The 24,604-nt window shown below is 34.9% G+C and overlaps 4 protein-coding genes across 6 annotated transcripts; 3 read left to right on the top strand and 1 right to left on the bottom strand.

The window, feature by feature from the left end:
- Window positions 1-1,650: 1,650 nt before the first annotated feature.
- Window positions 1,651-3,770, top strand: LOC105647352 (putative F-box protein PP2-B12). Its single transcript, XM_012233399.4, has 3 exons — window positions 1,651-2,042; window positions 2,421-2,539; window positions 2,713-3,770. Exons 1-3 carry the CDS (start codon window positions 1,758-1,760, stop codon window positions 3,467-3,469), a joined length of 1,161 nt encoding a protein of 386 aa, XP_012088789.1. The 5' UTR covers window positions 1,651-1,757; the 3' UTR covers window positions 3,470-3,770.
- Window positions 3,771-4,881: 1,111 nt separating this feature from the next.
- Window positions 4,882-9,738, top strand: LOC105647353 (uncharacterized). Of its 3 annotated transcripts, none has more exons than XM_012233402.4 (3): window positions 4,882-5,128; window positions 7,396-7,557; window positions 7,710-9,738. In XM_012233402.4, the coding sequence occupies exon 3, from the start codon at window positions 7,766-7,768 to the stop codon at window positions 9,548-9,550; it is 1,785 nt and encodes a 594-aa protein (XP_012088792.1). In that variant the 5' UTR covers window positions 4,882-5,128; window positions 7,396-7,557; window positions 7,710-7,765; the 3' UTR covers window positions 9,551-9,738. The 3 variants fall into 3 exon arrangements, with proteins under 3 accessions (XP_012088792.1, XP_012088790.1, XP_012088791.1); XM_012233400.4 differs by having other exon boundaries at window positions 7,641-9,738; XM_012233401.4 differs by having other exon boundaries at window positions 7,283-7,557; window positions 7,641-9,738.
- An 839-nt stretch (window positions 9,739-10,577) lies between these two features.
- Window positions 10,578-16,937, bottom strand: EMB1138 (DEAD box RNA helicase (RH3)). Its single transcript, XM_012233403.4, has 10 exons — window positions 16,309-16,937; window positions 15,704-15,831; window positions 15,190-15,604; window positions 14,656-14,754; window positions 13,790-14,014; window positions 12,774-13,151; window positions 11,903-12,046; window positions 11,708-11,803; window positions 11,266-11,546; window positions 10,578-11,035 (listed from the first exon to the last, which is right to left on the bottom strand). The coding sequence occupies exons 1-10, from the start codon at window positions 16,741-16,743 to the stop codon at window positions 10,960-10,962; spliced, it is 2,277 nt and encodes a 758-aa protein (XP_012088793.1). The 5' UTR covers window positions 16,744-16,937; the 3' UTR covers window positions 10,578-10,959.
- Window positions 16,938-17,669: 732 nt separating this feature from the next.
- On the top strand, window positions 17,670-23,181 carry LOC105647356 (organic solute transporter ostalpha protein (DUF300)). Its single transcript, XM_012233404.4, has 6 exons — window positions 17,670-18,487; window positions 18,963-19,036; window positions 19,522-19,671; window positions 19,906-20,191; window positions 22,070-22,303; window positions 22,380-23,181. Exons 1-6 carry the CDS (start codon window positions 18,332-18,334, stop codon window positions 22,743-22,745), a joined length of 1,266 nt encoding a protein of 421 aa, XP_012088794.1. The 5' UTR covers window positions 17,670-18,331; the 3' UTR covers window positions 22,746-23,181.
- The last annotated feature ends 1,423 nt before the right edge of the window (window positions 23,182-24,604 follow it).

Below are 24,604 nucleotides of genomic sequence, written 5' to 3'. Positions count from 1 at the left end.
ATTTAGATATAATTTTTCATGATGAAATTAAAAATTTTAGTTAATTGGAAAAAAGTAAAATATATAAAACAGAAACACCCTTGTTTTTCTTCTTTGTCTGTATTAATTTCATATAATATATTGTTGTCATTAATAAATAAAGACTGTATTAATTTCATATAATTTGTGATGCATTGATGATTTTGTCATATAGACATATTGCAAATGGAAAGTAGAAACGACACATTTAAAAATTTACAGGCGTCGTTTAAAAAGTTGACATTCCCGCCCATCGCTGACACGTCACCTGTTCGGCTGTTATTTTTGTTAGCGGTTCAAATAAGAAGAGTACAGATGGGGTGTAACATCTAACACGTGCATGCCCACGTCCTACTTGACCAAAGTTTTGGCTTCAATATGTTCGAAATAAAAAAAAAAAAGTTTTGGCTACAATTTTTTTCAATTTTATTTATAACCGAACAATTTGATATATGTACACTATTTTATTATTATATATATAAACAAGATTTGAATTTCATTTTCGATGCTAAAAAAAATTTTATATATATATATATATATATAATTATTATCCTATTTTAAATATCTTTATTTATTTTATTTACAATATATCATATATATATATATATATATATATATATATATATATATGGATTGATGTGATTAATTTTATAATAATCAATTCACATGAAATATAAATATGAAAAAAATTACTTAATAAATATGACTTATTAATCAATTGACATATGTGATCCTATAAATTTATAGTACATAAAAAATTATATTTATCCTAATATTTGATAATTAAAGGTATTAATATAATATATTTTAACAATATCTTATTTTTAATAGAAATTTAAATTTTTGGTAATTTAGATATGAAAAAAATTATAATATAAATTTTCTAAAAAATTAAATTTACATACCAATTAAACAATAAAATCTTACTTAGTGAATCATAATATAATAATAATAATTTTTTTGAATAGTTAAATATAAAAAAATACAATGTATGTAACATGACATTTACTCTTTCATAAAGTCATGGCAATTTTAATATGAATAGAATATAATAATTAAAAAAAAAGAATTTGGCTTTTCTTTTATTTCCTTTTGTGGTGTGGCCAGTATATATTTGGATTATTGAAAAACTTTATTCAAGAATAAAATACTTTAACCACTGTGTTAAGTGTATGCTCACTTCTATAAAGGAAAGTTGAAAGTACATTCTTGAGGTGGGTCTTTTTCCATGCATGCCACTATGCCTTTTTTTTCTAAAAGAAAAAAAAAATCTATCTTGAAATTTATTCATCTAATTAATTAATTCGGATTCATATCAAATAAATCTATAAAAAAATAAAATATTTTCTTTTAAATAGCAATGTGCAAATTTATAAGAGTGAGGTAAAATATTAATTTTTTTTTAGCATTTTAGATAATAGTTATTCTTTTTAAGATTTTTTTTTATTTATATGCTTTAATTTTTATGTAAAAAGGAATAATAAAACATAAAAGAAAATTCCAACTCTAGCTTTTTATAAACCGTTCAAATATGAATAAAAAAAAAAATAAGGGTCCATCCGGAAGGAATAATTAATTGAAATAAAAACTATAAATAATAATAAAAAAAAAAAACCTTAGCCGCTAAGACTTCCTCCTATTTCCGTCTGTATCCTCTCTTCTCGGAGTATATATAGAGGTCAGTTGGCCAGAAAGGGTTTCATCGTCCTCCGTCGCGACAGGGAAATGAACTTAAAAAAATGGAAGAGAAACGTGGAGGAGATTTATGCGTACTACCGGAAGGCTGCATAGCAAACGTCCTGTCATTTACTGGTCCTCGCGATGTGGGCAGATTGTCTGTACTTTCTTCCACATTCAGGTCGGCAGCGGAATCCGACGCCGTTTGGGAGAGTTTTCTACCTCCTGAATACCAGTCTATTATCTCCGGATCCCCTGATTCTTCGCTCTTGGTCTGTTCTCCTTCTAAGAAAGACATATATCTCCGTCTCTGCGACAATCCTATTCTCATTGACGGCGGCAAGAAGGTAATGTTCTTATCCTTTTCTCTTTCCACCGTTTCCATCGGATGGCTGACAATTCATGTCCTGTGGCATCCAACTGTGAATGCCAAACCCGTATGACATCACCATCTGTACTTCCACCGCCATTATTCTTTTGGAATCCGTATAAAAAGTTCTATCCTTTTTGTATTTTATTATTATATCAGGTCAAATGATTCTTTCTTTAGGAATATCAATGTCGGTATAATAGCAATTACTCTTATTTGCATTGCAGTTCCCCTCCAAATTTGAGGCTACCCACGCATCTTCTTTTCTTTATTCTACTGCGACTCTTTAAAATTGTGCCTTGTTTGTGATTTTCTTATGCTTTTGGATACTGAAGTGCATCCTCTGCATGAACAGAGCTTTCAACTGGACAAATGGAGTGGAAAAAAATGTTTTATGATTTCTGCTAGGGACCTTTTGATTGTATGGGGTGATACGCCTAGATATTGGAGATGGACTTCTGAACTTGACTCCAGGTCTGTCAATTACTCTTTTCTTGCAAACACACACATGATTTTCAATGTAAGAAAAAAAAAAAGAAGATCTTTTTGGGTTTGGAATAAATTTTTGTTTTTTAGTTAATTTGGCTCTAACTGGGGTTCAAAAATGTAAGATTTCTATCTAATTGTTGGGTATGGAATATGAACAGGTTTGCAGAAGTGGCTGAGCTTATTGGTGTATGCTGGCTTGAAATCCGCGGCAAAATAAATGTTTGTATGCTATCAACAAATACACTGTATGGAGTTTACCTTGTATATAAGACAACAGCAGGAGCCTATGGATTTGAACGTCAGCCTGTGGTTGTGAAAGTAGGAGGCCATAAGAGAAGTGTTTATTTGGATGCAGAAACAGAGAGTCAGCTGCCATATCCAACTGTGGGAAGGCATACGGGTGGGTTATTCATCAACAGACGTGCATTGGGGTTGCAAGGGCCTGTAGCAACTAGAGATAGAGATAGTAATAATCCACAGGGGGGAGAAGATGGTTCGTTGGGTGCAGGAAGAGAGAGGCAACAGCGATACCGATCAATGGGAAGGCTGCCGAGTGGGTTGTATATCCGCAGCCGTGGAGTGGGTTTGCAAGTGCCTGTAGAAACTAGAGAAAGAGAGTTTAATAGTCCACAGGAAAGAGAAGATGGCTGGTCAGATAGGTTATTCAACCGCAGCCCTGCAAGTGGAGAAAGAGATGTTAATAATTCACAGGAGAGAGAAGATGGGTGGTTGGAGATTGAATTGGGAGAGTATTTTAACAAAGAAGGTGATGATGGAGAACTGGAAATTAGCATTGAGGAGATGGAAGGTGGTCATTGGAAAGGTGGGCTTATTGTTCAAGGAATAGAGATTAGGCCAAAAGAGAGTAAAATGAAAAGAAACAAGTTAAAAAGCAGTGAAAAGCCTATTTTCTAATTTGGATTTTGAAATCTTACTCTCTCTCTCTCTCTCTCTCTCTCTCTCTCTCTCTATATATATATATATATATATATATATATATATATTGGATATGAAGCAATAAGATTGTCACCTGCTTATATTTATTGGACATGGAGCAATATATATATTTTTATATTTTGGATTTTAATTTTTGGCAAATGCTTGTGCTGGCTGGTGCTATTATTTAATTTTGAAGTTTGTTTTTGTAATTTTTTTTTCTAATTTCCAGTTATATGGTATTATTATATTATATAAAAAATCAACATCTCATTACCTATTTATTGATTTTTGATATTTTAATATATGTTCACTTATTTCTTTATCAGAAAGAAAAAATGTTATTTAACAATAGGCATCATCAAATAAATAAAGAAGGAAAATGGAAATTTCAGTGAACAGACCTAATGAAAAGGACAGAAGAAAAAGAAGAGCCCTCGACTAGACAAAGCAGAGTCATCAGTCGGAACAGATCTAAACATCCATCTTCTTTGTAGACAATCCTTTGATATCTCATATTCAATTTTATCCTTAGTAATTTGATTTCCTTATAATTTGAAGGAATTAATTGTTTTTTTTCAAAAACTTTAAACAATTTATATTTTAAAAAAAATGAATAATTTTTATCTTGATCTATTAAATCATTAGATTGCAAAATTATATTTATTAAATATTTCAATTTATAAAATTCAGCTATTAAATATTTTTACGTATAAAATATATTATATTTTGTTTTGTCTAAAAAGATGCATTAAATTTATTGGTGAAAATGATTTTATCAATTAAAGTGTTTTCATTTAAAAAAAAATTTAAAGCGTTTAAGAGATGTTATTATATTAGCTCAATTTTTTAATAAGTTAATCTAAATGTAGAGAATCTTATTAAATTATTATTTTTTTAATTCAGCAATTAATTTATGTATTTGGTCCTGATTTTTTTCAGGACTCTTCTCCTAATCTATCATATAAGGTTCTGATATATTCATGTTACGCAATAGGTCATCTTCCAATTGAAATTGAAATTTTACCTGAAAACTTTTTTTTTCTCAATTTTTAAATTTTTGAATACAGATTTTTCAATAATTGAGAGTTATGTAATAATGTCTTTAAAATAAATTTTAAAAGACTTAAAAAAAAGAAATTTTGTATGTTGGAATTTAAGTTTCCAATCCACCAGCGCTTAAAGATATAAATAAAAATTACAAAATGTATAAAAAAAAAACCCTAAAATAAGTTCGCCTAAATTCAATGCAGAATTTGATAACCTAAATTCGTGCCCTTTTGTGGGGCTTAATTGTAATTAAAAATAATAGAAGAAAAAACCCATTTTATAATATCGAAACGTTAAGAGTAAATAATGCAAATAAGTGGAAGTTAAATTCATAACAAAACTGAAAAAAAAAAAAAGAAAAAAAAAAAGAAGAAGAATTAAGATAATCGGAGAACACAATCTCTTGAAGGCTTTCTGTTGGGTTTTGGTCCACCACCTCCGTCAATTGCCTAAGCTGTTATACATAAACAAGCAAGACAAAGAAGAAAGGTATACAAAGAAACCAACAAGACGTAGAAGAAAGGTATAACGCACAAGGAAACGAAGCAACAGAGAAACAAACGACCCAACCCTTTACTACCTCCTCAGGTGCTTCTTCTTCTTCTTCCTCTCTTCGATACGACTGCTTCTTTTCGGAGATTTTGGGGTTATAGCTTGGGTTTTTGAAATTTGACTCTGCCAATTCATTTGGCTGCTCGGATCCGCTTTGAGAATGCCGATTCCCTTCGCATTCTTGGTTTTTATCATACCATTAATTTTTTTTTTTTTGTCTAATTTAGATTGTTTATTGGTTTTATTCATAATTTGGCTTTGATTTTACAATTGCATTTTTCCTTCTATAAAGCTGTATTTAGTAGTAACGAAATGCAGTGCACTCAAATGGAGAATTAAACCGTTCATTTAGCGGATTTATCTTAGGGATACTGGTGAGAAGTTGTTGCTAAGACTTAGATAGGCCATTGCAGTCAGTCTGGAAAGTCCCTAGCGTCAGAAGGGTTTTTGCATTTTCGCTTCTTGAGGGAGTGTTCACTCTTCAACGAAGTCCAAAACTTTCTGGAGGTGCATTCTTGGAATGTATGAACGGGTCCCTCGTTTGTGTAGCTGCCAAAGTGAATGGCATAAGAAACTGAGGAGGTTTGTTAATAGTGATCCATAAGTATAATGGGTGCTATTATGAGATTACTTTTCTGATTTTAGCAAGGATATGTGAATTCTTAGACTTATTGAAGGATGTTCTCAGTTAAGTAACTGGAAGAAGATTGTGCAATAGGTTAAGAGTCTTCACCAATCTACCAATCAATTATGGTAGCATTCTAAGTTTGACTCTTCAGATTATGAGATTCAGCTAACACTTGTTGATTTGAATTTCCAACCAATATGTGCAAGAAAGGCTGCATAAGGATGGCAATTTCGGCTATGACTTATACACGCTGCTATAAAGCTTGATAGCAAGGCTCCTTTATTGGCATTGTATTTGATCATTGAAATTCTTCTGTTTTGAAAGTGACGAGAAGGTGAATTTATCAGATACAGGAAATTTGATGCAATTTAAACTAGTTCTTTGAAAAATTGGGGGAAGATGTAAAAACCAGTTGTCACTTGGATAAGAATTCCGTTTAAACTTCCAACTAACCAATAAATTTTCTGTAGTGTTCCAACAGCAATAAGCCATCTTTTGATTGACAGTAGTAGAGAATAGCAGGCAACATTTCTTTTGATTGCAGTATATTTAAAAATCATAACATTTGATTTTGGGATGAGAATTTCCTGAGCTGACAAGTTGGAAAACAACTTAATATAGCTGTAAGATTGGGGAACAAAGTTTCCTGGCTAGAGTAATTTAGATTATCAATACTTTTTTATTTTTTAATTTGATGATTACACACAACTGAGTTAGATAAAGCCAGTGGCTATAATTTATTATTCTTAAATTTGGGTTAGTCGCTTATAATCACTGTTATTGCTTTTGATCGTTGGTTGAATACGGGCTTTGGCTCCTTGGCAACTTTTCTTTCTTATGATTTGCTTCTCTCTTTATGGGTATATTGTTAAGGTAGGGAATAGACAAGGAAATAAACTCCTTTTACATTAACTAAAGCACACCCTTTTCTGTATTTTTTTTTTTTTTTTTTTTTTTGTCATATCCCAAATGCCTTTGCTTTTAATTCCCAATTCATGGGTCTCTCTAGTCTCGAGCTTTTGAATTAGAGTTTAGGTTGATACTTTCTTACTATGACATGTCTTTGGGAAACTTTGACTTCATTGGTTTATCATGAATCTTAAGGCTGCTTTTTCTTGTAAATGGATATTTTAAAGTTCCAGTTAATGATACCTTTTCTTATAAGTAGAATTCCCTCTCTATCTATGTGGAGTGTTTGTTAATTGAATCTGGGGAACTTTCACTTTTGAATATACCCATATTCTTCTTCTTTGAGTTGGGCCTGCAATCATGATTATATAGCGTCAATTCAAATTCTGTTCCTCTAGTTATAAAATGGCCCATCTATGCTCATCACTACTTCCCAAGATGTTCACTTTTTAGTGTTTGGTGTTGGAACAGATACGTTTGAATTTCCGAAAGCATAAAGAAAGAATGTGAATGAAATTTCGTTCTTTAGCCTTTGTTGCTTTTTCTAGTTGAATTTCCTTTCCGTTTTGTTCATTTTTAGGGATTTGTTTATTTTGGTTCAGTAAAATACATGCACCTACCAACTAAATTGACTGATTGCTTGGTATATACAGTTGTTGGAAGCAGATAATTGTGCAGTTTTTACTATTTGCTGATGCCCTGCTGTGCCCCACCCCAATCCCTTCTCTCTCTCTCTCTCCCCTTCTTCTGTCTCTGTGACATGCAGGCTTCACACTGTTAAAAATACCTGAAGTTTTGCTGATTTTTTCCATCGGTCAAGTGCTTTGTCCTCGGGAAAAAAAAAAATCTATTACCAGTTAATTCAATGGCAATGATATTATTCCATCGAGATGTTCCCTTCCAGTTCAATGTTCATTAATTGAACCAGGTACATTCTTCAGTTTGGATGCTTTTGTCTGGTGTTCTATTTTTATTTTATTTGTTTCCTTACTTTTATATCTTTTATTGCAGTTATCTGATTGAGTTTTTGCGGTATCTGTGTTCTGAAAATCCTAGAATCTGGTTCCATTCTGTATGCAGCACAAGAGGAAGTGGGTAAATCACATAAAAAAGCTCCTAGTCATTTTGGTGGATTCATGGCTGATCGAGCTCTAATTGTGCCTGATGCTTCTCTTGCTTTAGCAGAACAAAGTTTAGTTATTGGACAAGAATTTCCTAATGTCGAAACTTGCAGAAGAACATTGAAAGATATTGCTATAGCCCTGCATTTTGATCTTCGGATTGTAAAATCAGATCGAAGCCGGTTTATAGCCAAGTGTTCCAAAGAAGGCTGCCCATGGCGTGTCCATGTTGCAAAATGCCCTGGAGTTCCAACCTTTACGATTAGAACCTTACATGGAGAGCATACTTGTGAAGGAGTCCGCAACCTCCACCATCAGCAAGCATCAGTAGGTTGGGTAGCTAGATCTGTAGAAGCCCGCATTCGGGACAATCCACAATACAAACCAAAAGAAATCCTGCAAGATATCCGTGACCAACATGGGGTTGCAGTGTCTTATATGCAAGCTTGGCGTGGAAAGGAGCGCAGTATGGCTGCACTGCATGGAACTTTTGAAGAAGGGTACCGTCTTCTTCCTGCATACTGTGAGCAAATAAGGAAAACAAACCCAGGGAGCATTGCTTCAGTTTTCGCTACTGGGCAAGAAAACTCTTTCCAGCGCCTTTTTATTTCTTACCGTGCATGTATTTATGGGTTTATCAATGCTTGTAGGCCACTTTTGGAACTTGACAAAGCTCATCTTAAAGGAAAATACTTAGGTACATTACTTTGTGCTGCAGCTGTTGATGCTGATGATGTATTATTTCCTCTAGCCATTGCTATTGTTGATACAGAGAGCGATGAAAATTGGATGTGGTTCATGTCAGAATTGCGGAAGCTTCTTGGAGTAAATACTGATAACATGCCTAGGCTTACAGTGCTGTCTGAAAGGCAAAGGGGCATAGTAGAGGCAGTTGAAACACACTTTCCCAGTGCTTTTCATGGATTCTGTTTACGTTATGTTAGTGAAAACTTTCGTGACACATTTAAGAATACAAAGCTAGTGAATATCTTCTGGAATGCTGTTTATGCCCTTACAACAGCTGAATTTGAAAGCAAGATATCTGAGATGGTAGAGATCTCACAAGATGTTATAACATGGTTTCAACATTTTCCTCCTCAGCTTTGGGCAGTAGCATATTTTGAGGGCATGCGATATGGCCATTTTACATTGGGGGTAACAGAGTTGTTGTATAACTGGGCCCTTGAATGTCATGAGCTTCCAATTGTGCAAATGATGGAACATATTCGCAATCAGTTGGCATCTTGGTTTAATGATCGCCGTGATATAGGCATGAGGTGGACCTCAATTCTTGTACCATCTGCTGAGAAGCGGATTCTTGAGGCAATTGCAGATGCTCGTTGCTATCAAGTGCTACGTGCAAATGAAATTGAGTTTGAGATTGTGTCAACTGAGCGGACGAATATTGTGGATATAAGAAGTCGTGTGTGCTCATGTCGCCGTTGGCAGCTCTATGGTTTACCTTGTGCACATGCTGCTGCTGCACTTATTTCTTGTGGGCAAAACGCCCACCTATTTGCTGAACCTTGTTTCACAGTCGTAAGTTACCGAGAGACTTACTCACAGATGATAAATCCTATTCCAGATAAAAGCTTATGGAAGGAACCAGGTGAGGGAATTGAAGGTGGAGGTGCTAAGGTTGACATCGTAATACGCCCGCCTAAAACTCGGCGGCCACCAGGAAGACCAAAAAAGAAGGTTCTTCGTGTAGAAAACTTTAAGCGTCCAAAGAGAGTGGTTCAATGTGGGCGCTGTCATTTGTTAGGACATTCTCAAAAGAAATGCACAATGCCAATATGACTAGGATTTAGCTTCTTGACTTTTCTTTCATTTGTTATTCTGAAATTGTAGAATCCTTGGTGTGTGTAATCTGATGTATGCTTTAACTGTCATAGAAGAATAAGGATCTAATCCCTTTTGGTATAGTTCTATCTATGTGCATATGGTAGAAGCATGTTTGTGTTTCTTACCTATAGTTTTGATAGCAATGGTTTGCTTACTATAAACAGTAATAGATCAGAAATATAGTTAATGCATTTCTTTCCACGTAACATTGCATTTATTATGCAGGGAATAAATTGCATAGACAAATTCTGATCAATACTCTCTGCAATGATGTTTTGAATGGAATGCTAGAAGCACATTTATAGGCTGAAGGAAAAACAAATATCCAACCAAGGATGTTTTGAATGGGAAAGGTAGAGCATACTTATAATTTCCAATTCTCACTCCATTTTTTATTTGTAATGCTAAACTGCTCACCAACACACTCTTTCAATTTCTGACAGGATCACTGCGAGTAGATGTCTGGAAGAAGAATGGATCACTGCCTGGCCAACCGGTTGAATACTTTTTCAGTGTCGCAGTAATAATATTTGGATTGCATAATAAATTTATCAGACTGACTTGTCTTCAGGTTTATGTTAATTAATTAGAAAGCCTGTATGTGATTTGGCAAACTGAAGTATTCTGTTCAGAGTTCCTGATCATGGTTAGGCACCTCTTTTGATAAAAAGGTAATAGAATATTAGAGTTCTAGCTTATAAGAAATTGTAGCCTATAATTTAAGAACTTGGCAAATTGAAAGCAGCATTTGTCTTTGTATGGAGAAGAGATACTCTGTGATAATCCATATTCTGTTTAAAGACACTATCTTTTGCCATATTACATATCTGCCTTTAATTTACTTGGATGGGAGACACAAATGATTTATTTATTCTTCTGTTAACATTATTTTAGCAAGTTGGTAGGTCGACATCAGTTTCCTGCCTCTCACTGCTCCCTCGTCACAAGATTGTGCTTGTATTGAAATAGCTCGAAGAATCCATTGTTAGTGCTTCCGAATTTATATTGAGGATCAGCATTTGTGATTACATAATTGGTAATAGATGACCATCCATATATTCATAATAAAAGGAGTTACATAGTTTAAATTCCCCCCTTGGGAAATATGATTGGAAGAGAGCAAAAGAAATAAATTCCATTTACCCTTTCAATCAGCAGGGGCTAATAATTCCAGCATCAAAGTTTCCACCACATATTGGCAAGGGGGAGGAAGAGGAGAGAGAGAACAAATGAAAATCAATTCCTCCAGCTCTTTCCTTGAGGCTTTATGGTTGCAAACAAAGAAGTGGCACAGGAATTCCCAGCAGCGGCACCAACCCATGACTTGTTTGGAAAGCTAAAAACTCAATCTAGAAGGGACGCAACTAAAAGTCTGCCTTGTTAGGACAATCTGATGCTCTGTGTCCAGGCCTCCCGCAGTTAAAACAAGAGCCTCCGAATCTGTTATGCACAGAGAAAATGCCATTAGTTTCTTGGTATATCTGTCTATCTATCATGAATGATCGACCAAAACTAACTTGTTTGAGGATAGAAGTTTATTGCTGGTTAAGATCACACATATCACAGATATCAATCCCTTTGAAAGTCATTGACGCTCTGCTTGAAAACATTGTGTACTAGCTAAACACAACTCCTTTCCCTAATAATTAACCAAATAATGAATTACATACCTGTCTTGGGACGAAGACCGGCCCCAGGATGAAGACCTGTCCCGGGGTGAAGATCTGCTTGACCTTCTACCACTTATCAGCCAATCATCACCACTATTTCTTGAATAGCTTCGGCCACCACGCCTAAATGTATCCTCGTCATTAGAATCTCGACCACCACCCCAACCCCGAGAGGCTCTGGAACCTCTCTGGCCTCCCCTACCTCCTCTAGGAGGTCCATCTCTGCTAGAAAACCTACCATAGTAATCACTCGGAGGCCCGTCATCTTGCAACGAAGGCAACTGCAAGGAAGTCAATACAAATGTGCGATACTTTATCAGGTGAAGTAACATGCAGATTTTAGTGATTACATGATAGCCACTTGAGCAGCATGTTTTGCAAAGAACATGATAATGAGAGTGTGACTAAAATCTACACACACACACAAAAAAAAAAAAAAGACCTTCGTGATCTTGGAAATAGTGTTGCCAGGTGGTAATTGTTTATTCAGTAACTCTTTTGCAATCTCCTCTGGAAGATCAAAAACTGCCCCTTGAACCTGATAAAAGAAATCACTTACTCATTTTTGAAGAAGCCAATTCATCAATCAATCAACAGTCAAACTCAGAAATGTTTAAACGATTATGCTAAATCATACTCTTTCATCTGCAATCAAGTGTATTTTTCCAACTTCATCGGCTGCAGCAGTATAAACATCTGACAGAAAACCAGTGACAGATCTAGCAGACAGATAGCCTCTGGAAAGAGTTGGATCCCGTGTCAACTGCAATGTTATCCATCCCTGAAACAGAAGCATCCAAGATCAAGATACTTGGAGGAGACTACAAACAATGACTAGAAGATTGTAACCAAACCTAATAAAGAAAAAGGAACAAGTACCGCCCAAGGAATATCAGAATAAAAAACATGCAAACAAATTATCCAATGGGTCATGCATTGATTATTTCCAGAGAAGCTGCAAGACACCCTACAAGCAAGCTGGCTGAAAGGAAAAATGCTTCAGGAGCACTCAATTCAACCAAACCTTAATGCTTCTAGAGAAGCCCAAGAGACACCTTAGATGATACCACTTGAAAGGTTCGCAGGATATATTTCTGTAGTGGCCCAACAAAAATTTTGGCTTGATATCTTAGTTTAAATTATCTCAATGGTGCTTATAATCTATGGCTGCATAGATTCAGTATGGAGATTGATAAATGAGAATGGATGAGAACTTGTTTAATACTGGTTAAAAATTTGTAATTTCAAATTCACACTTTAAGATTTACTTGAAGCATGCTTTTCCCCCACTTTTACAAGTCCAACACAATTTGAACCAAGAACTCAAACTTAAACTCTTGAAACTTGGATTCCCTATCCAGACATCGTATATGACCTTCGGAAAACTAAACTATCATTGCATGTGATATTACATAATAAGTTAAATTCAGATTTCACAAGGATCACTTACCAAAAAGATAAGGACTTGCAAAATAAAACTTGAAATTTGATGGTGGCCGGAGGTTTACCTGCTCATGGCTAATAAGAGACCGAGATGAAGGAGGCCGGGAAAATCCACTCAACTGTGCAAGTGCAGCAGCAAGAGCACTTGTGCCTTGTTCTTCAATCAATCTTTGTGCAGTTGGAGTGAAAAATTCGACAGACTCAGGATGAACCCCATTCAGAGTAGCAATCACTTGCTCAGCTGATGACTCCAAAACCTCTTCAGTAGCTGGTGGACTAACAAATTCAAAGTGGCATCCCACATCACGCTCCAGGGATCTGACTGTCCTCCTTTGGCTGCTAGTGTACATCAGAATGGCAGTACCTTCCTTGCCTGCACGTCCAGTACGACCAGATCGGTGCACAAAAGTTTCAGGATCATTGGGAAGTTCATAATGGATGACCTGGGAAAAAGTGTATATCAGGATAAAGTTTCTCAGGACTTGATAGTTGGAATGGAAATTAGAGCAAATAGAAAATAGTCTACAGAAATGGTCTTATATATTGGGAAAAATAATAGAAAACTAGAGACGCAGATATCATAGTTCAGGAACATGAACACATATATCTCATGATTAAACATTCCTTCCAATTCTCAAACTTCGGAATAATAAACTCAATGGGTACTTAATTGATGCAAAGAAATGTCACATTCTTCAAGCTCTGCCATAGATATAATTTGGCCTTTAGCAACTCTTATAAGTAGATATACTACTTATAAGAGTATATCTATTGTACAAGAGGACAATAGATATATGCAAGAAGCTCCTGCTATATGCAGGCCAGAGAGGGATCATACCACATTGGGTCTATTGTAGACAACCTTAACCTGTATTTTCACAAGAGGACATTTCCATGAATGGAACATGTGACCTCCAAGCAACAACTCTAGCATTGCACCAAGGCTCCCTTTCTAGAATATTCTAGAGAAAACATTTTTAATAAAGAAAGCTGTTCTTGTATATCCCAATATTAATAATTTGCGAAAATAATATAGAGAGGTCTTAGTATAAGGATTATTAAAGCAATTCCATGACCTTACCAAATCAACATTTGGAATATCAAGCCCACGAGAAGCAACATCTGTGGCAACAAGCACTGTGAATTTTCCTTGCCGAAAACCATTTAAGGTTCTCTCTCGCTGATGCTGAGATATATCTCCATGCAATGCCTCAGAAGCAATACTGTTTGTTAAAGATATTGAGACCTCATCAGCATCTCGTTTAGTCTGAGTGAATATAATAGTCTTTCCACCTTTTGCATAGACCTGAGCATAACAGCAATATTCAGTGATTTAACACATTGATTTGTTAGGCACTAACATAAGTGGGTTTATAGTATACAAGAAAAGAACAATAGTACAAATTTGAACATTTGCACTTTTCTAGCAACAGAAAATCAAGTCTACAATCAATGTTTAATTGTTTAAACCATGGTCCACCAAAAGGAAATAGGAAATATAAATAAGAACCACAAAGTGTATTTACAGTTTCTGAGTAAATCCCAGAAGCATCTGACTCTATACATTGATGATATTAATGTTAAAGTACATGACCATGATATAGCAAGCATTATTTTCCATAAGCATAATTCCACAAGTCCAATTTCTCAAAGTTCATTCCTGAATCATCACTGTCCATGGCATTCTCTCAATCTTCAGCAGATACAAAATCAACTTAAGCCAACATATAATTTCTCCAACCACTCTTAACCATCTATAGGTACCCAGGGAAATTAACTCTGAACAAGCATTTATTATGCTGTGGACAGGCAAAATCCTCCATAAAATTATCAGGAAATGTGTATGACTCTCCTCAGACTAACAGAAACTCATACCTATACCTTTCATAGGAAATGCAATCACTAATGATAGAAATAGATTAAAATGGTGGGCCCACTGACTCCTACCGTTACAAGATCACTAAGAATGCTCCGCTTTGAAGTTGCAGTGGTTGATACGGCATAAAGTTTGATTCCTTCTGCCAACTTTTCCTCCTGGTCACCAACCTGAAGAAGATATCAACAAAAAGTTACCAGATTAAGAAACTTTACACATCCAAAATGCAATATTTAATCTGTCTTCTGAGAAAAAAAACTTGCAGAAAGGCAAGCGATGTTACAAAGAAAGGTAGCCATCTAAGCAGGAAATACCACATGATGATCCATACTTCACTAATTACTTCATAATAAGGTGGTACATACATGGTTAACTATTTCTACTACTTACATTTCACCACATTCCATCTCCTTTCTAGACAGAGTGCATCTAAGACTTGAAAACATACTTCAAGGGAAAGGTTTAATATAGTCAAAACCATGATCTACAAATCTGAATCCTTATGGACCTTTGAATCGAAGCATATGTAAATCTCAAATTAATAAGTAATGACAGCCTAAGAACATGCAAAATTTAAAAAGAAGAAGATAAGTAAGGAATTTTACCAAATCAATTTGAAGCGGGTTGTCCAGATATTTCCTTGACAATTTTTTTACCCAACTAGGCATAGTTGCAGAGAAAAGCATGCTTTGCCGTTTCGATGGAAGATCTTCTAAAATTACTTCCACATCCTCCTCAAATCCAAAAGAAAGCATCTGATCAGCTTCATCAAGGACCAAATATTGAACTTCTCCCAACTTGAGGCTATTACTTTTAATCAAGTCAATGATTCGACCTGGGGTTCCAACCACAACATCAACCCCACGAGAAAGAGCATTTCGTTGAGTAATATATGAAACCCCTCCATAAACACAAACAGTGTTCAAGTAAGGTGCAGAGTCATTAATCTCTTTCTCTACTTGCTTAGCCAATTCACGAGTAGGTGCTAGGACCAAAACTTTAGGAAGCCGACCAGTTCGTCTGTAAAAACCAAAGAAATGCATTACACTCATAGAACAGAATTAAAGGTCAAATTGATGTCCTTGCACTAAGCATTTAATCATTGGACTTCATTAGTACCTTTGCGAGCCTGTATCTTCAGTGATTTGCTTAATTATGGGGATTCCAAAAGCTAATGTTTTGCCAGTTCCAGTCTTCGCACGGGCAATGATATCTCGACCTTCTAGTGCCGGAATTAAAACAGCCCTCTTTATCATTGAAAAGGAACAGTTAGAAAAAAAAAATCAGCTCAACTTTCTAGCATACTAAACAGAAATTGAGATGAACAATGATTAGCCATCAACTACCAACTTTTCAAACATGAATCTACTTAGCCGTTTGCCATTCTCATCGAACTTATGCAAAGTTCATCTAACGAAATTTAGTTCACAGTAGGTAAAACATCAATATGATTTAGCGCAAAATAAAATTGTATAAAAATGAAAACTATATACATATACAAAATAAGAAGAGTAGCTTGAGCCAATCAATCTCACATTTCTTCAAAAGAAAGGACCTCTGGAATGAATGACCATTTACAGAAATAAGTCAATGACAACTTAATCCGAAACAAGTGGGCATCTTTTAGATGTTACATGTAGAAACGAGCTCAATTATACAGCATAAAATAAAAAAAAACAATATTGAAACATTTAATAAATAAATGACGCGCGGAAGAAGAGTACCTGAATGGGGAAAAGATGAGTAATTCCACGTTTCTCAAGGGACTCAACGAGTCTCTGAGGCAAACCGAGCTCAGAAATGGCAAGTTCATCTTCATCAGGAGGACTCCCACCGGCGCCGGCGGCAGATTGAGACTGAAAGTCTCTGTTTTTAACACCAATATCATTTTCATCATCGTCATACTCAGAAAATCGTTCAGTGAGAGCCTTGAAGGCCTCTTCACTAAGAATAGAATTATTAGGAGTAGCAATAGCAGAAGGACCAACGGAAAGGCCATGCTTATAGTGAGAACTACTTTGAAGAACCAAAGAATTGAAATGAGACTTGTCATGCAAAGATAAACTCGCAGGAGGCAGCGTTGTGGTTCTTCTAGCAGAAAGTTCTACAGAAGGAGTGTGGAATATGGAGGAAACCCCAATTACTGAAGAAGAAGCCATGAGCAGTGTATAGAGAAAGTAAATTTGGGATAGAGGAGAAGATATTTAGTAGAAATAGAGAAAGAGAGAAGAGGATAAGGGCGTAGCAGAGACGCCCCCTTAAAAATGAAGAGGCAGTGGCTATGGACCTTCAGCTGGTTTTAAAACGTAGGACTCACAAAGCTCCACCTCGGTTACTATCTTCTAGAGAAGGATATTTTTGCCGTTGAGAGAGAAAATAAAACCCTAATAAAAAGATTTTTCTTCTCGGGTCTTGTTGTCGGTGCTTAACAAGAGGTCCGCCCGCCCTAACCCGACTCTAATACCCCGGGTAAAATCCGCTTTGACCCCTGCCTTATCTCAAGACACGGGACAAAAGTTATGTATTACCAAAATCTAGCTGGATGTTTTTGTTTTTATTTTTATTTCAATTTACCAAAACGACTGCTCATCTTGTTTTCATTCTTTATAAAAATAAAAATAAAAAATAAAACTTCAAAGTAATTATTAAAATATTTATAATAATAAGACTACAAAATAAAAACTGTGCATTAAATTATTTTTTGGCAGTCAAAACTTTAATATTTTGATACTGTAAAAAGCAAGAAAATGTGCTTTTATATATATATATATATATATATATATATTCACGTGCATTGTTAGAAGCACATTTTCATTAAAATGTGTTATTTAGTAATTTGAAATGATTAGTCCTTCGTATATGTACATTTTTTACTATTTGATTATTTATCTTTTCAATTTAAATTTTAATTCGTTAAAAATAATAAATTTGATTATTTCAAAATTTATAATGATTATGGAAGATTTGTCAATGTGATTGATTGAATTTGTATTTAGTCATATAATTTAATTAAATTAATTGATATAAAATTTAAATTGATATGTTGTAACAATTATGGGGATTTATCAAAATAGTACCTTCTTAAAACTAATTCACCATTTTTCACAAAAGAAAACCCTAATTTTCTAATAGTAAACATCAGGGAGAGGGGATTTATCATCAATGTTCCTTCCTCATTTTTTAATTCTCCTGTTTGCTAAGCGTCTTGTTTTTTTTTTAAGAGAAAAAGGATAAAGTGTTGAAAAGAAGAAGCTGATACAACTGTAGGTTGATTGTAATCTAGAGACACGGGACAGGACCGAAGCCGCCATTATTGGGTGCCAGTGAAGCGCTCCTCCTCCTCCTCAACCACCACCACCACCAGCAGCAGCTCCACCCCCACCCAGTCTGTTGTTATTCCTTTTGCTCCTTTGGAATCATCTCCAAACATTTCTTGCAGATCTCAACTTTAACGCCAATTATTTCCTTCGCTCTCTCATTAAATCTAATCAATTTCACCTGATCTTCTTTTACTCTTTCTTTGTTTCGCTTCAATTCGCTAATCATTTAGCAGGAATTCGCGCCTTTTGGCTTTTGATTTCCTTTTTTACAATGAAGTTAGGGTTTCCAATTTTGCCACCTTCTTCCTTGCTTTGAGCTCGTCTTCATCCTTCTGTCGTCAGCCTCCTCCGCTTAACCGAAGACGAGGAGGCCAACCTACGGTTCTTGTATTTTTGTTTTTCTTTTATTAGAAATTGGTTTGTTGCAATGGCAGAATCGGTGCCCATTTACTACGGCGTCATCGCATTCATTTGCAGTGCTGGAGCAATCGCTTTGGCTGTTTTCCACATCTACAGGCATCTCTTGAATTACACTGAACCTACTTATCAGAGATATATTGTTCGCATCATCTTTATGGTTCCGGTACTGATTTTTCATTCTCACTTATGGAGTTGTTTTTTTTTTTATTCCTTTAATTCCAATTCAAATGCTTCCCTTAATGCCTCTTGCAAACATAAAAATGTTATGTATAGAATACTTCATTGTCGGAAACACATTACTATGCATATGATCTCTAGAAATACCATTTTGGATTCTGTATCTGTCTCTGTCCTGTCTCTTTGTTGATTCTCTTCTTTTTTTTCTTTTTTTTTTTTATTTCAATTGATTTTGTGCATCTTAACCTTATATTTACTTGCATACAGTTCTATTGGTATTATAAAGTATATGTTACTTGTAGTCATCATGTTTTGTTCTTTTCCTTTATTTCTTCCATTCCATTCGTTTTTCTCCATGGAACTTAGAGTGTGTGGTAGACTGTACTTTTTGAATATTAATTTCTTCTCTTTTTGTTTTTCTATATTAACTAGTTCTTGTTTTCCCTTGAATATGTTGACAGGTTTATGCGTTAATGTCCTTTTTGTCTCTTATTTTGCCTGAGAGTTCAATCTATTTCAATTCTATCAGAGAAGTGTAAGTATTTCTGTTTTAGGATTTTCTTTACAGCTCTTGCAAATGTAATTGGAAATTCACTTCTTCCCAACCCAGGACCATCAATTTTTATATCTGTAGAGCTCCCACAGCTATAAAATATCATTTCTTCTTTTCATTTAAGCACTTAGTCCCGACCTGCTTGGGGTGCCACTTTACAACCTTGGGGGTGCACTTTGCATTGGAACATGAGACCAATTGCTTTGCACTGCAGCAGTGTAGGTTAACTAACCACCAGCGCAGTTATGCTCCTTTTTGACCAGTGGACACAAACACTTAAAAGGGAAGAAAATAGACCAGCATTAGAAAAACCTGAGCTTTCATGGCCCAATCCTTTCCTCAAAGCTTCCTCTGAAAACAATGAAATTAATTGGCTCCTGCAGTACTAAGTTTTATAACGAGGAGATTAAAAGCTGTAAATATAAGTCTAAAACCATCATATTCTAATGATTTCCTTACTGTTTCAGTTATGAGGCTTGGGTCATTTACAATTTCCTGTCTTTATGCCTGGCTTGGGTTGGTGGCCCTGGAGCAGTTGTGCTTAGTTTAAGTGGTCGGGTTCTGAAGCCATCATGCTGTCTGTTGACATGTTGCTTACCTCCAATACCACTAGATGGGTGAGTTCCTCATTTTCTTGGCACTTGGGTCAACAGAATTTATTGTGATCTTTGCTTAGAAATATTGAGTCAATAATCTAATGTTCTTTAATTCTACAACCATTTATGTGTCTCCATTCTTTCTTTGTCTTTCTAGGCTTCTTGGGAGTCTTTGAAAATTGTGGTACCATCTTATATAAAGTCTCAGGAACTGATTTGATATTTCTGACTGAATTTGTTTTATAAACAATGCAGGCGCTTTATAAGGAGGTGTAAGCAGGGATGTTTACAGTTTGTGATTCTGAAGCCTATCTTGGTTGCAGTTACGCTCATCCTTTATGCAAAAGGGAAATACAAAGATGGAAATTTCAGTCCAAACCAATCATACTTGTATCTTACCATCATATATACAATCTCATACACAATGGCTCTGTATGCTTTGGCTTTGTTTTATGTGGCATGCAGAGATCTGCTTCAGCCCTTCAATCCAGTTCCCAAGTTTGTTATCATCAAGTCCGTTGTTTTCTTAACTTATTGGCAGGTAAGCTCTCACTCTGTTTAACAGACGCTAATTTGTTATTTCAACATGTTATTCTACACATATAGGCACTTAGTTTTCAGATTACATGCTAGTTCGAAAGATAGCGAACAATGGATTTATGTGGTCTCTTTCCACAACGAAAATAGTTGTTTTCTGGTGAAATGGCTGCATACAAACAATATCTGGTGCATGAATTCGAGATTTGGTTGTCAATTCTGTATCACTAATTTATCTTTTTTTTCTTGTCTTCTACTGATTCTGTGTTCTTCCTTGCCCAGATCAATGTGCGCCATTGTTAAGAACTTTTTCTCCCTTCTTATAGCACAGTGGCCTTCCCAAATCTGTACTTCTATCAATTCTGTGTCTTTCCCTCCCAAAAGCAAGATAATTTTTTTAAATACCATCAAATCCAAATAGAAAGACAACAGCAGACTCCCACCTGTGCTAAACTACAGCACTACTTCTATTAAGGCTGTAAGAGCTATGGTTTTCCTTTCGATTTTCTTTTAAGTCCCCTTTCATAACTTTTGATAATAGGGTGTCCAAGGATCCAATTTAGAATTTGAGAAAATTTACTTGGTGAGGTGTAATCTGATCCGAGCCTCATTTATGACAATGGATTCACATAATTAGGAAATTTTCACTCCAATGATTAAAATTAAAATAAGAAATGCATACCCAAGTTATGGATAACCCTGGGATGTGGGTGACTATCAATTTTTTCGGAACTCTTGTTGCTTTTACTTTTGACTCTCTCTCTAAAACACATACACGCACATGCATGTATGCATAATCTCCTGGCTTTGCCAATGGCCATATTATTAATTGATTATACATCCGCTTTGTTCAGTAACTGGTTGTGACAAGTTTCTGTTTGATGTGTGAAATTCTAATGAGCATTATCAGAAATGATTCCCTCACATGTAACAGCTACATGGGAATTTTACTTATAGTTGCATTGTTCTGTCTTTTAACAGCTTTCAGGACATGCCCCTGAGACTAGTGCTAATCCTGGCCTTCCTTTGCCCATCTGAGCTTACTTTATGGCTGACAATCTCTTCACTTCTAATTTATTTTTGAGTCACAGAATGAAAATTTTATACCTATCTAGACTAGATTACATAAGTATGATACACGGTTCACAACTTATATTTTTTCTTGGAATTGCAAGAATTTCTAAAAGTATAACAGTATGGTAGTTGGTTTGCTCTTTGTTGGTTTCTTCTTTAAATCAGTTTAGATGCGATGGTACCTCCTTTCATAGATAAAAATTCACTAAAATGGCTCAAGAAATGTTGCTTGTTTTTCAGGAAGTGACTTTGTTTTTCAAGTCTTAGCATCTGGACTTATGATCTTTTATCATTTGAGTTTGTTTCATTTTGATTCATCATCTTCTGAAACCCGCTTGTGTCCATGAGATTTTTTAACTGGTTTTTTCTTTGTCACGTTTCTCCCTGCATAAATACAAAAATGCTTTCCATCCAGCATAACACAGAAATGCTTCTGCATGACTTTGTGGCTGGAATAAATACAGCAATAATGTAAATATAACTATGGATATCAACCACTATACTATTTCAAGCAAGAAAACCAAACAAAGACACTTAGCCTAGGACTATGCTTGCATATTCGTCCATAGGTCAAATCGGATATGTAATTATTGGAATAATTGTTAGAGACTCAAATGGTGGATATAATGTTTCTGCATGACTTTGTGGCTTACATAAGTGTGATCTTATGTATTAATAAAAATCAATTGCTGTGCCTGCTTTTCAGTTAAATTTTGTCTTTAGATAGAAATGTACCTATTTATGCAAACAAATGGGGAAAATTTTGAATTTATTGACTTTGTTGTTGTATTTCAAATTTCTTTTTTAGGGAGTTCTGGTATTTCTTGCTGCAAAGTCTGGATTCATAAAGAATGCTGAAGAGGCTGCTCAATTTCAAAATTTTATCATATGCGTTGAGATGCTTATAGCTGCTGTTGGGCATCTTTTTGCATTTCCATACAAAGAGTATGCTGGTGCAAATATTGGTGGATCTTGTGGTTTAACAGGAAGCCTTGCACATGCCTTGAAGTTAAACGACTTTTATCATGATACTGTTCACCAAGTATGTGCCGAACATGATTTTCCGTCTGCCAATTGAAATTTCTGAAACTATGCCACTGACTTTAAATTTGTTGCAGTTTGCACCAACTTATCATGATTATGTGCTGTACAACCATGGTGAAGGTGATGAAGGAACAAGAAAGTATCGCTCACGGACCTTTGTGCCAACTGGACATGAGATGGATGCTGTCAGAAGAAACAAGCACATGTTTGGGAACAGGCTGGATGAAATTCAACTCTCCAGTCACTCTTCTTCCGGTACAAGCACTCCACAAAATACCATTTTGTTCCCTGATTCTTCTCATTCTGATGCTAGTAAATCTTCATTGCTTGTGGATACTTCAAATTCTTTATCTGTGCCTTATGACATGTCACTCATTGATATGGACTTGTCCAATTACCCTGCAAAAGTTCCTGCAGCCAATGAAACTGGGAATAGGTAACACTCTTGCAGAAATTGCAGTAAATAGATAAGAAAAGTGTTGTTGAAGAAAAAGTTGAGAGGAATATCAGATGTTATTTCTACTTTGGGGAAGCATCCTATGCAAAGTTGCTGATACTGGTGTCTGTTTTCTTGAGAATGTTGAAATCTTTCAAGCGCTTTCTTTTGGTTCAAGTATTTAGTATCCCATGTTAGGCTTCCCCCTTATTATATTAGTGGCCTGTTATCCTCGGTTGCTCATATCTGTTGCCATCTGCTTTGTAGATACAAAAATTTTAGTTGTCATACTTCCAATATTAGAGCTTCAAAATGACAATGGGTTATTGATTTTTTTTTTTCCTTCTAATTTTGCCATCTGATCTGTAGATACTGTACTTTTAATTGTCAAGTTTGCAACTTCATGGTTCAACATGATATTGAGTTTTGGATTTGTTTAACCAATGCCTCACTTCAGGAATGTTATTGTCTAATGAGTTTCTAGGCTCTTACACTTTCAATTTTGGACTCAAATCCTATTGCTCCTTTCTCTTTAGTTGTATGGATTCACTATCATTGGCATTTTTATGGAACAGAACGGTTTGCTTAGTTTTGTTGTTTTAATTTTAAAACCTTAATTTTAGTGTTGTTATGTTGCTGAAAAGAGGGTGTAAGATGGGAGTGACTTTATTATGTTGCTGAGAAGAGAATGTAAGATTGGGACTGGCTTATTACCATAGCCTTTCCTTCAATGTTGTTTTGTATGTTGGTATTCTGAACAGTTTATGTTAGGCCATAGTTACTTCGATTGGAACTTCTACCTAATTTGTGTTAGGCTAATTTTAATTATAAATTTAAAATCTCTGTTGGGTTTTGAAACGTTGTTCTAATAGTTAGATTTATCAAATATTTTTAACTCTGCAAGTTCCATGGATGACATGTGGTAGAATGTCTAAATCTATTTGTTTTCTTCGGATGACAAAGCCTTTGCTATTCAATATAATTTCAGATGAATTTTCTTATTGATTACGCTGTGTTCTGATACACAGCTCATTGTGCGAAATGTAATTCATTCATTCGCTGCTGTGTCTGTATATGACAGGAACTGACGTACTTATCCTTAAGGTCCTGATTTTTGGTGTCTTACGTTTGACATCAAGAAGATAGATTCTAACATGATAATTTAGTCAGATGAGACCTTTTTTATCTGAATGTTTAAAACTTGCAAGGTAATGCAATGCACTAATTTTTGAGTTGGTTATACCTGTCTTGATAAATTCTATATTGTGTATTTTAATTTGTAAGTCACAGTTCGTAGATCCATTCAATATGATCTGTCCTTCATAATCCCTTTTGAAGCAAGTCATGCATCACTTTGGTCGGCTTTGATGGCATTAAAGGCATTATCATAATGGGATAGATTGGCATAAGTTTCTACTTATTAAGAAACTAATTATTATATTCACATCTCACGTACTCTGCCTTAATAAATTAAATAAATATTAATTGATTAAATTTTTGCTTGGATTAAAAAAAGCAATTAATTCTTTTAAATTATAATAAAACTGAAAATAATTTGATCAATTATCCTTTATACTAAAATCAAAGAAAACTTTAAAGTAATTATTATATCTGATGTAAATAAGGGTAAATTGAAAAAACATCAAAACAGAATAATTACTGTAAAACGACTTATATTTTGAACGGATGGAGTAATAATTAACCATTTATCATTTTTTAAAAAAGATTTTGAACTTAATTTCACATATAAAATTTACTTTAAAATGCACCCATGATACAATATTACCATTGATGCCAAAAATCTATATTTAATGCTTCGAGAATATGGATTAATATTTATATATTTGACACCAGAAAACTTCA

This window comes from Jatropha curcas, chromosome 2, assembly GCF_041381405.1.
Source record: "Jatropha curcas cultivar XTBG-Jc1 chromosome 2, XTBG_Jcur_1.0, whole genome shotgun sequence".
NCBI lineage: Eukaryota > Viridiplantae > Streptophyta > Magnoliopsida > Malpighiales > Euphorbiaceae > Jatropha > Jatropha curcas.
Note: the sequence above shows the minus strand (reverse complement) of the source record. Positions and strands in the feature narration are given on the sequence as shown.

Coding starts and splice junctions, on each gene's coding strand:
- LOC105647356 (XM_012233404.4), top strand. CDS start 18,332: ATGGCAGAATCGGTGCCCATTTACTACGGCGTCATCGCATTCATTTGC. Junction 19,672..19,905: donor CCTCCAATACCACTAGATGG/GTGAGTTCCTCA, acceptor TAAACAATGCAG/GCGCTTTATAAGGAGGTGTA. Junction 20,192..22,069: donor TTTTCTTAACTTATTGGCAG/GTAAGCTCTCAC, acceptor TTTCTTTTTTAG/GGAGTTCTGGTATTTCTTGC.
- EMB1138 (XM_012233403.4), bottom strand. CDS start 16,743: ATGGCTTCTTCTTCAGTAATTGGGGTTTCCTCCATATTCCACACTCCT. Junction 13,152..13,789: donor ATATTCCAAATGTTGATTTG/GTAAGGTCATGG, acceptor ACTTTTTCCCAG/GTCATCCATTATGAACTTCC. Junction 11,547..11,707: donor CTATTTCCAAGATCACGAAG/GTCTTTTTTTTT, acceptor ACTTCCTTGCAG/TTGCCTTCGTTGCAAGATGA.
- LOC105647352 (XM_012233399.4), top strand. CDS start 1,758: ATGGAAGAGAAACGTGGAGGAGATTTATGCGTACTACCGGAAGGCTGC. Junction 2,043..2,420: donor TCATTGACGGCGGCAAGAAG/GTAATGTTCTTA, acceptor CTGCATGAACAG/AGCTTTCAACTGGACAAATG. Junction 2,540..2,712: donor ACTTCTGAACTTGACTCCAG/GTCTGTCAATTA, acceptor GAATATGAACAG/GTTTGCAGAAGTGGCTGAGC.
- LOC105647353 (XM_012233402.4), top strand. CDS start 7,766: ATGGCTGATCGAGCTCTAATTGTGCCTGATGCTTCTCTTGCTTTAGCA.